The 10,549-nt window shown below is 41.7% G+C and overlaps 1 protein-coding gene across 1 annotated transcript in view; it reads left to right on the forward strand.

Annotated features, from left to right (window-relative positions):
- MTDH (metadherin) overlaps positions 1-10,549 on the forward strand; it is an 82,493-nt gene that overhangs the window by 62,050 nt on the left and 9,894 nt on the right. The window contains exons 9-10 of the mRNA XM_011999996.1: positions 2,710-2,817; positions 8,214-8,354. Coding sequence (XP_011855386.1) covers positions 2,710-2,817; positions 8,214-8,354 — 249 coding nt within the window. The remainder of the gene's footprint in view (positions 1-2,709; positions 2,818-8,213; positions 8,355-10,549) is intronic.

Here is a 10,549-nt window from a genome sequence, read left to right on the forward strand (position 1 = left end):
TCAAAAAAAAAAAAAAAAAGAAAGATAAGATACAAAGAAGATTGGCATGGCCTCTGCATCATTATGAATATTAACATAACAGTGCTAACTTGATAGGTATTTTTTTGTCCTGCAGAATGCTATTTTCAATGACATGACTTCTCAAATTCAGTTATTTAAATTAAACCTTTTATTTTGAGATAATTGTAGATTCAAATGCAGTTACAAGAAATAATACAAGCCGGGTGCGGTGGCTCAAGCCTGTAATCCCAGCACTTTGGGAGGCCGAGACGGGCAGATCACGAGGTCAGGAGATCGAGACCATCCTGGCTAACCCAGTGAAACCCCGTCTCTACTAAAATATACAAAAAAAACTGGCCGGGCGAGGTGGCGGGCCCCTGTAGCCCCAGCTACTCGGGAGGCCGAGGCAGGAGAATGGCGTAAACCCGGGAGGCGGAGCTTGCAGTGAGCGGAGATCCGGCCACTGCACTCCAGTCTGGGCGACAGAGCGAGACTCTGTCTCAAAAAAAAAAAAAGAAAGAAAGAAAGAAATAATACAGGCCAGGCACGGTGGTTCACGCCTGTAATCCCAGCACTTCGGAAGACCAAGCTAGGAGGATCACTTGAGCCCACATGTTTGAGACTAGCCTGTACAACATAGCAAGACCCTATCTCTAATATTTAAAAAAAAAAAAATACAGAAAAATCAGCCTATAGTCCCAGCTCCTCAAGTGGCTAAGGCAAGAGGATCAGGAGGTCAAGGCTGTGCAGTGAGCCTTGATTGCACCACTGTACTCCAGCCTGGGCAACGGAGCAAGACGCTGTCTTGAAAAAAAAAAACAAAACAAAACCAGACAGGAATGAAACAGAGTGATCCCCTGTACCCCTTCTATCCAGTTTTCTCCAGTAGTAACATGTTAAAAAACCATAATACTGTACAGTCATGCAGTAGCCATCCCCACCGCTCCCCACCTCCACTTATACACAGGGGATACATTCCAAGACTCCCAGTGGATGCCTGAAACCAGTGTCAAACCCTACGTATACTATGCTTTTTCCTATACATACCTCTGATAAAGTTTAATTTGTAAATTAGTAAAAGATTAACAACAGTAATCATAAAATAAAACAGTTATAAAATTTACTGTAATAGATGTTTTGTGAATGTGGTCTCTCTCACTTTCTGTCTCTTTCAAAGTACTTTAATATCAGACTGAGGCTGACCGCAGGTAACTGAAACTGCAGAAAGAAAAACTGCGAATAAGAGGGAACTACCTTTTCACAAGTGGCATGTTTACATTGATGCAATCAAGATACAGAACATTTATCATTTCAAGAATGTTTTATTAATGGAATTATATATTATATATAGAGAGAGAGAGAGACACACACACACACGTATGTATATATCCTTTTGCTATGGTTTTTGTTTGTTGGTTTGATTGAGATGGAGTCTTGCTCTGTTACCCAGGCCGGAGTGCAGTGAAATGATCTCGGCTCACTGCAGCCTCCGCCTCCTGGGTTCAAGCAGTTCTCCCATCTCAGCCTCCCGAGTAGCTGGGATTACAGGTGCATGCCATCAGGCCCAGCTAATTTTTTTATTTTTAGTAGAGACAGGGTTTCACCATAGTGGTCAGGCTGCTCTTGAACTCCTGACCTCAGGGGATCCACCCGCCCTGGCCTCCCAAAGTGCTGGGATTACAGGCTTCAGCCACTGCTCCTGGCCTTTATATGTTTTTTTGTTTGTTTGTTTGTTTTGTTTTCACTCAACATAATTCTCTGGAGATTCATCCAGGTTGTTGTATGTATCGGTAGTTGTACCTTTTTACTGCTGAGTGATATTCCATGGTCTGGATGTACCTCAGTTTCTTTAACCATTTACCTATTGAAGGACATATGGGTCCTTTCCAGTTTGGGACTATTATGAATAAAGCTGCTAAATATGTAGGCTTTCAGAAGTCTCTGTCTAAACATAAGTTTTCATTTCTCTAGGATGAATGCCCAAGAGTACAATCTCTGAGTATTATGATAGTTGCATGTTTTAGTATTTTAAGAAACTGGTTTTTCTGTATCCTCACCTAAATTTGCAGTTGTCACTGTTTTTTATTTTAGCAGTTCTAATAGGTGTATAGTGATAACTCATTGTGGTTTTAATATGCATTTGCCTAATAGCAAATGGAGTTGAGCTTTTTTCCATGTGTTTTTTTGCCATCTGTGTATGGTCTTGGGTGAAAGAACATTTGTCTGTTCATGTCTTTTGCTTATTTTCTAAGGGGATTTTTTTTTTTTAATTTGAGTGTTCCTTATATTGTATGGATACTAGTTCCATGGGTGGAACTATATGGCTTGCAAATATATTCCCCCATTGTGTAGCTTGTTATTTCATTCTCTTAACAGGGTCAGATAAATTTTAATGCAAATTGCACTACATTTGAACTTCAAAATAGAATTACCTATTCAGTGAGTTTTTAAAACACTAAAGTTTACACAGCTCTCTGTGTTGCAGCGAGTGATGGGTGACATAGACACACTGAGAGAATGAGGTTCCATGTATTTTGCTATTTTTTAAGTAGGTAGTTCTTGATCCGTTTTATTACTTATTACTAGTTTTTATTTAGATTTTGGGAAACGAAGACTGTACCTAATGAATGAAATTATTTCATAATAATTTTCTAAATAATGGAAATATAATCATTTGGTTCTCTTTAATATTTTTGCTTTTAACCTAAGGTCTCAGATGATGATAAAGAAAAGGGAGAGGGAGCTCTTCCAACTGGGAAATCCAAAAAGAAAAAAAAGAAAAAGAAGAAGCAAGGCGAAGATAACTCTCACGCACAGGTAAAATGTCAAAACAACAAGGATTCATTAAGCACCTCCTGCTTAAAATGTGAAAAGATGAGGTACAGATGCTAAGAATATATAGAGATTTTAAAAGACAGTATGAGACATCATGTTTATTTGGAAAGTCATGGAATGTTTTACATATTCAATTCATCTTATTGTAATAAATGTTATTGCTCAAAAAATTCATGTTAAAGGTGTTGCTAAAGTCAAAAATAAGTAAAATTCCAAATTATTCATGCATTTTTTAATTATATAATGGTGAAATGGGAAAAGAGATACAGTATTTTACACATACAAAAATTCCTTTTGAGTAACTGGAAAGTAGCATTTAGCGCACACAGAAAAACCATGTGTATAACAAGTGGAGTCTTTCACTTGACTTTGAGTTTGCTGGTTATTTCACTTAGTAGTATCCTTTCCTTCTTTTTTGACAGCTACCCAACAGACATTTTCTCTTTCCATCACTCATACATTTTCTTTTTTTTCTTCTTCTTTGATCTCTCCTATCTGGGGGGAAAAAAGTAAATTATACTAAAAATGAAGTCAGAGATGAAATTTTAACCGGGCACAATGGCTGACACCTGTAATCCCAGCACATTGGAAGGCCAAGGTGGGAGGTTTGCTTCAGTCCGGGAGTTTGAGACCAGCCTGGGCAACATGGCAAAACCCTGTCTCTACAAAAATTAGCCAGGCATGGTGGCATACGCTTGTAGCCCCAACTACTCAGGAAGCTGAGGTGAGAGGATCACTTGCGCCCGGCAGGCAGAACTTGCAGTGAGCCAAAATCACACTATTGTACTCCAGCCTGGGTCACAGAGCAAGACCCTGTCTCAAAAAAAAAAAGTATTTTAATTTCAAATGTATCAGATTATTAGAAACATATTAGTTTTTTTAAAGCACTAATACTGTTACATTATAACTTCTTAAAATATTTGTATTCCTTACTATAACTGTAATTAATTGTTCAAATGTAGGAGACAGGGAGCCGCAATTTCTAGGGATAGACCACATAGTAGTTTTTCCTACTTACTGTTCTATTTGTTTATCTTTTTTTTTTTTTAATTTATTTTTTGAGACAGAGTCTGGTTCTGTTGCCCAGGCTGGAGTACAGTAGTGCAATCTCAGCTCACTGCAGCCTCTGCCTCCCGGGTTCAAGCGATTCTCTTGCCTCAGCTTCCCAAGTAGCTAGGATTACAGGCACATGCCACCACGCCTGACTAACTTTTGTATTTTCAGTAGAGACAGGCTTTCGCCATGTTAGCCAGGCTGGTCTCAGGTAATCTGGCCTCAAGTGATCCGCTCAACTCGGCCTCCCAAAGTGCTGGGATTACAGGCATGAACCACTGCACCCAGCCTTATTTATTTTTGAGACGGAGTCTCATTGTGTTGCCCCAGTTGGAGTGCAGTGGCACAGTGTCACCTCACTGTAACCTCCGCCTCCCAGGTTCAAGTGATTCTCCTGCCTCAGCCTTCCAAGTAGCTGGGATTACAGGCATGAGCCACCACACCCAGCTAATTTTTGTATTTTTAGTAGAGAGGGGATTTCACCATGTTGGCCAGGCTGGTCTGGTCTCAAGTGATCTGGCTTCAAGTGATCTTCCCACCTCAGCCTCCCAAAGTGCTGGGATTACAGGTGTGAGCCACCAAGCCCAGCCACTTACTGTTTTTGGAAGAAGTTTCTACATGGCTTTTTAAAGAAATTTGTATTCAGTTATTTTTTATTGTGGGAAATACAAGCCCTCGTAAATAATACAAGCTTATTATCAACACTTACTTTTTCAGTAGTAAAAATGGATGGGCATTAAAGTTGTAACATAGTTAAGATCAATGGATATGAACAAACTAAAACTATATGATAGATATGCTGTTCTTGTTAGCTGGAGCTGGGAGATGAGAAATGTTACATCTATCCTTTGTTAGTAGTACTACCTGAAAACCATTTTAGCCAAGTTCTTCTTGAGTTTCTTTGACTTAGAGTATTTACTAATGATAATTTTGTGGATTGTGGATTAGTTGAGTTCCTGTTAAAAGAAATTTTGTAGGATGTATTCTGAAATGTTTAATGTGTTGGCAGAGGTCATTAACGTGAACGTTTCTTTGGTATTCTGATTATCCTTTTTAAAATGTTGGCTGTGGTTTTAAAAATACAATGAATGAGTATTCTAGGTTTAGAGTCAGATCTATATTCTGAATCTTGTTCTGTCATTCTTTTTTACCTTGTACAAGTTACATAACTGCATAAGTTGTTTGGAGAATTAGATATCCATGAAGTTCTATGCTGAGTACATAGCACATATATCCTACTAATAAAAGGTTATGACTGGGTGCAGTGGCTCATGCCTATAATCCCAACACTTTGGGAGGCCGAGGCGGGCAGATCACCTGAGGTCAGGAATTCAATACCAGCCTGACCAACATGGAGAAACCCCGCCTCTACTACAAATACAGAATTAACCGGGGGTGGTTGCATGCGCCTGTAGTCCCAGCTACTCGGGGGGCTGAGGCAGGTGAATCACTTGAACCCAAGAGGCAGAGGTTGCAGTGAGCCAAGATTGCGCCATTGCACTCCAGCCTGGGCAACAAGAGTGAAACTCCATCTTAAAAAAAAAAAAGTTAGACTGGGTGCCGTGGCTCACGCCTGTAATCCCAGCGCTTTGGGAGGCCAGGGCAAGTGGATCACAGGGTCAGGAGTTCGAGACCATCCTGGCCAACATGGTGAAACCCCATCTCTACTAAAAATACAAAAATTAGCCATGTGTGGTAGCTGGCGCCTGTAGTCCCAGCTACTTGTGAAGCTGAGGCAGGAGAATCGCAGGTTGCAGTGAGCTGAGATTGCACCAGTACACTCCAGCCTGGGCAACAGAGTGAGACTCTGTCTCAAAAAAAAAAAAAAAGTTATATTGTTGTTTCTTTTTGTTTTGTTTTGTTTGTTTTTTGAGACATTCCATTCTGTTGCCAGACTGAAATACAGTGACTTCATCACAGCTCACTGCAGCCTCGACCTCCTGGACTCAAGGGACCCTCTTGCTTTCTTGCTTCAACCTCCCAAGTAACTAGGACTACAGGCAGGCACCACCATGCCCAGCTAATTTTTTTTTTTATTTTGTTGTACAGACAGCGTTTCCCTATGTTAAACAGGCTATCCCAGACTCCTGGACTCAAACAGTCCTCCTGCCTTGGCTCCTTGACAAAGTGCTGGGATTGCAGATGCAAGCTACCGCACCAGACCCAAAGTCCTTTTTGGTGTTCATGCGTGGCTGATGGGGTCTTTCACTGTTGAATTCAACTTAGGATGGAAATAAATTGATGTCTTCTGACTTTGTAAGACTGCAAAACTTTGAAAAACTTTGTGAGATTACAGACTTCACACACATACTTCCAAAGCTACCTGCTCAGCCTAAATATATAGAAAATTTTGACTATCTAAACCCACTACTATACTGAATAAATATCATAGAATAGAATATTAGTGTTAGAAGAACATTAAGATCATCTTAGCCATTTGTTAAAAAGAACTTCCATTTTATATGGATGCATTTGCCAAAGAAAAAAACAGTAATGTTTCTATTAAATATATTCTAGTTCATGTTTACTTTACATACCTAAGCATATAATGTGCTTTAGAATTATTTTGCTGAAACTTCGTGAAAGTTTGAAAATCTAAGAATGGAAATCTTGCTGCCTTGATGTCTTGTGGTGTTTGGCATGTGCCCTCCCGTCTCCTGATTAATCGGAGTGGCATGAGGCCCACGCCACCCAAACCTTTCACTTTCCAAAGGGCTAGCCGTCCTCCACCCTGTGTACCATAGTGTCTTGGCCTGTCTGCATTTGTTAGTGGTGATATTCTTTATGTATAATAAATTTTTATACCCCTCAAAAAATGGAAATCTTAAAGCTTATATGAGTTTTTAGATAGGGTAAATTTTACCTTACAGTTGAGGAAACTGAGGTTTGGGAAAACTAAGTGACTTGTCCCTGAGATGTTTGTTTGTTTTTGAGACAAGATCTCTCACTCTGTCACCCAGGCTGGAGTGCAGTGGCGCGATCTTGGCTCACTGCAACCTTCATCTCCCAGGTTCAATCTATTATCATGCATCAGCCTCCCAAGTAGCTGGGATTACAGGCATGTACCACCATTACTGGATAATTTTTGTATTTTTAGTAGAAACAGGGTTTCACCATGTTGGCCAGGCTGGTCTTCAACTCCTGACCTCAAGTGATCCGCCCACCTTGGCCTCCCAAAATGCTGGGATTACAGGCATGAGCCACCACGCCCAGCCTAATTTTTGTATTTTTAGTAGAGATAGAGTTTTACCATGTTGCCCAGGCTGGAGTGCAGTGGCGAGATCTTGTCTCACTGCAACCTCCGCCTCCCAGGTTCAAGCAGTTCTCGTGCCTCAACCTGCCAAATAGCTGGGATTACAGGCATGCGCCACCACACCCAGCTAATTTTTGTATTTTTAGTGGAGACAGGGTTTCACCATGTTGGCCAGGCTGGTCTTGAACTCCTGACCTCAGGTGATCTGCCTGCCTCAGCCTCCCAAAGTGCTGGGATTACAGGCGTGAGTGCGCCACCACACCCAGCTAATTTTTGTATTTTGAGTGGAGACAGGGTTTCACCATGTTGGCCAGGCTGGTCTTGAACTCCTGACCTCAGGTGATCTGCCTGCCTCAGCCTCCCAAAGTGCTGGGATTACAGGCGTGAGCCACTGCGCCCAGCTGTCCCTGAGATTTTGTAGCTAGATTGTGGCATGGCCAAAATAGGAATTTCCTGTCTGCCCTTTCTACTGTGTAAGCTTAATTTATCTTGAAAATTAACTTATGTATAAACATTTTATTCCTTGAAATTGTTAAGTGAAGTGTTTTTGTGGTTTTTCTTGGGACGGAGTTTCCCCCTGTTGACCAGGCTGGAATGCAGTGGTGCGATCTCGGCTCACTGCAACCTTCACTTCCCGGGCTCGAGCAATTCTTGTGCCTCTTCCCAAGTATCTGGGATTAAAGGAATGCACCACCATGCTTGGCTAATTTTTGTGTTTTTGTAGTTTTGGGGGGTTTTTTGTGTTTTTTTGAGACAGAGTCACCCAGCCTGGAGTACAGTGGTGTGATCACAGTTCACTGCAGCCTCAATCTCTCAGGCTCAAGTAGTCCTCCCTCCTCAGCCTCCTGAGTAACTGGGACTACATGTGCACACCACCACATGTGACTAATTTTTGTATTTTTGTAGAAATGGTTTCACCATGTTGCCCAGGCTGGTCTTTAATTCCTGAGCTCAAGCAATTCACCCACCTCCGCCTCCCAAAGTGCTGGGATTACAGCCATACACCACCATAGATTTTAATTAATGAGGAATGAATGATTTATATAATCTAATAGATTGTTTTTCTCTGTAGGACACAGAAGAATTAGAAAAAGAGATTAGAGAAGAGCTTCCAGTGAATACCTCTAAAACCCGTCCAAAACAGGAGAAAGCTTTTTCCTTGAAGACCATAAGCACTAGTGATCCAGCCGAAGTACTCGTCAAAAATAGCCAGGTAATTTTTAAGAATAATAAAGTTGCCGGGCGCGGTGGCTCACACCTGTAATCCCAGCACTTTGAGAGGCCAAGGCAGGCAGATCATGAGGTCAGGAGTTCGAGACTAGCCTGGCCAACATAGCAAAACCCTGTCTCTACTAAAAATACAAAAAATTAGCTGGGTGTGGTGGCGGGAGCCTGTAATCCCAGTTACTTGGGAGGCTGAGGCAGGAGAATCGCTTGAACTCAGGAGGTGAAAGTTGCTGTGAGCCGAGATCGTGCCATTGCACTACAGCCTGGGCAACAGTGCAAGACTCCATCTTTTAAAAAAAAAAAAGTAACAAAGTTTTGGCCGGGCACAGTGGCTCATGCCTGTAATCCCAGCACTTTGGGAGGCCGAGGTGGGCAGATCACCTGAGGTCAGGAGTTCGAGACCAGCCTGACTAACATGGTGAAACCCTGTGTCTACTAAAAACACAAAAATTAACCAGGTGTGGTGGTGGGTGCCTGTAACCCCAGCTACTTAGGAGGCAGAGGCAGGAGAATCGCTTGAACCTGAGAGGCAGAGGTTGCAGTGAACCAAGATCATGCCACTGCACTCTGGCTTGGGCAACAGAGCGAGACACTGTCTCAAAAAAAATAAATAAATAAAGCATAATAAAGTTTTGTTGACTCAAGTGTTTTATCGTAAATAATGTTTTAAGCACTGTGCTAACCATTTAAAATATAATGACTAATTTAGTCTTCAGAACAATCCCAAGAGAAAGGTAAGATGCATTTTATAAATGAAGCTAGAGAAGTTGAATAACTTGCCCAGAGTCACATAACTATCAGTAGTGAAATCAAGAACCACTGTACTGTATTTTCTCCTGCTAAATATCTAGGCATACAAGGGATAGATAGCTTAGAGAAAATACGATTGGTTTCATTTTCCCCCAATATATGTATATAATACGACTATGATTCAGCCTCTCAAAATGGAACATTTGTTTAAAACTTGGTCATAGGCTTTTGAAAGATGTGCCTTCTATGGAAGCTATCTGTATGGTAGAAGGGACCATTTCATAAAAGGCCTATGTTGGCGACACAAAATCTGATTTCTAATTGGGTAAATTAATTACATCATATTAAAATAAATTTAGGGCTGGGTACAGTGGCTCACGCCTGTAATCCCAGCACTTTGGGAGGCCAAGGTGGGTGGGTCACAAGGTCAGGAGTTCGAGACCAGCCTGGCCAATATGGTGAAACCCCGTCTCTACTAAAAATACAAAAATTGGCACTTGTAGTCCCAGCTACCTGAGAGGCTGAGGCAGGAGAACTCCTTGAACCCGGGAGGCGGAGGTTACAGTGAGCCAAGATCGCGCCACTGCACTCCAGCCTGGGCAACAGAGTGAGACGCCATCTCAAAAAAATATATATATATTAAATTCTACTAGAGTTGCCTGGTTTATTTGCCCTTTTTTTTTTTTTTTTTCACCTTTTTGTGGAGAACAGGGTCTCGCTATATTGCCTAGGCAGGTCTTGAGCTTCTGGGCTCAAGCTGTCCTCCCACCTCTGCCTCCCTAAGAGCTGGAGTTACAGGCATGAGCCACCGTGCCCGGCACCTGGTTTATTATTCAGAAAAAATGTATTGAGAACCTACTGCGTACCATACTCTATTTGAAGTGCGGGGATACAGCAGATAACAAAACAGACCAAAAACCACCTGCCCTTGGGAGCTTACATATTTAGTGGAACAGCTTTAGACAAGAAACTTGAGTTACTGCTAGAAAAGTGAATTTGTAACTGTTTTGTACTAAAACAGTTTTAATAATACTCCTTATTTAGAGTTGATGCTTTTATTTCCCTATGCGTATTTTGAGATAAAACGATGCAGTCTTGGGAGATTTGTTTGTTTGTTTGTTTATTGTTTTTTTTAACAGAGTCTTGCTCTGTCACCCAGGCTAGAGTACAGTGGCACAGTTTTAGCTCACTGTAGCCTCTACCTCCCAGGTTCAAGTGATCCTCCTGTCTCAGCCTCCCGAGTAGCTGGGACTACAGATGCACACCACCACATCCAGCTAATTTTTGTATTTTTTATAGAGACAGGGTCTCACCATGTTTCTCAGGCTGATCTGAAACTCCTGGACTCAAGCAGTCCTCCCACCTCAGCCTCCCAAAGTGCTGGGATTACAGGTGTGAGCCACCACACCTGGGCTACAGTCTCAATATAAT

Source organism: Mandrillus leucophaeus, unplaced genomic scaffold, assembly GCF_000951045.1.
Source record: "Mandrillus leucophaeus isolate KB7577 unplaced genomic scaffold, Mleu.le_1.0 Scaffold611, whole genome shotgun sequence".
Lineage (NCBI taxonomy): Eukaryota > Metazoa > Chordata > Mammalia > Primates > Cercopithecidae > Mandrillus > Mandrillus leucophaeus.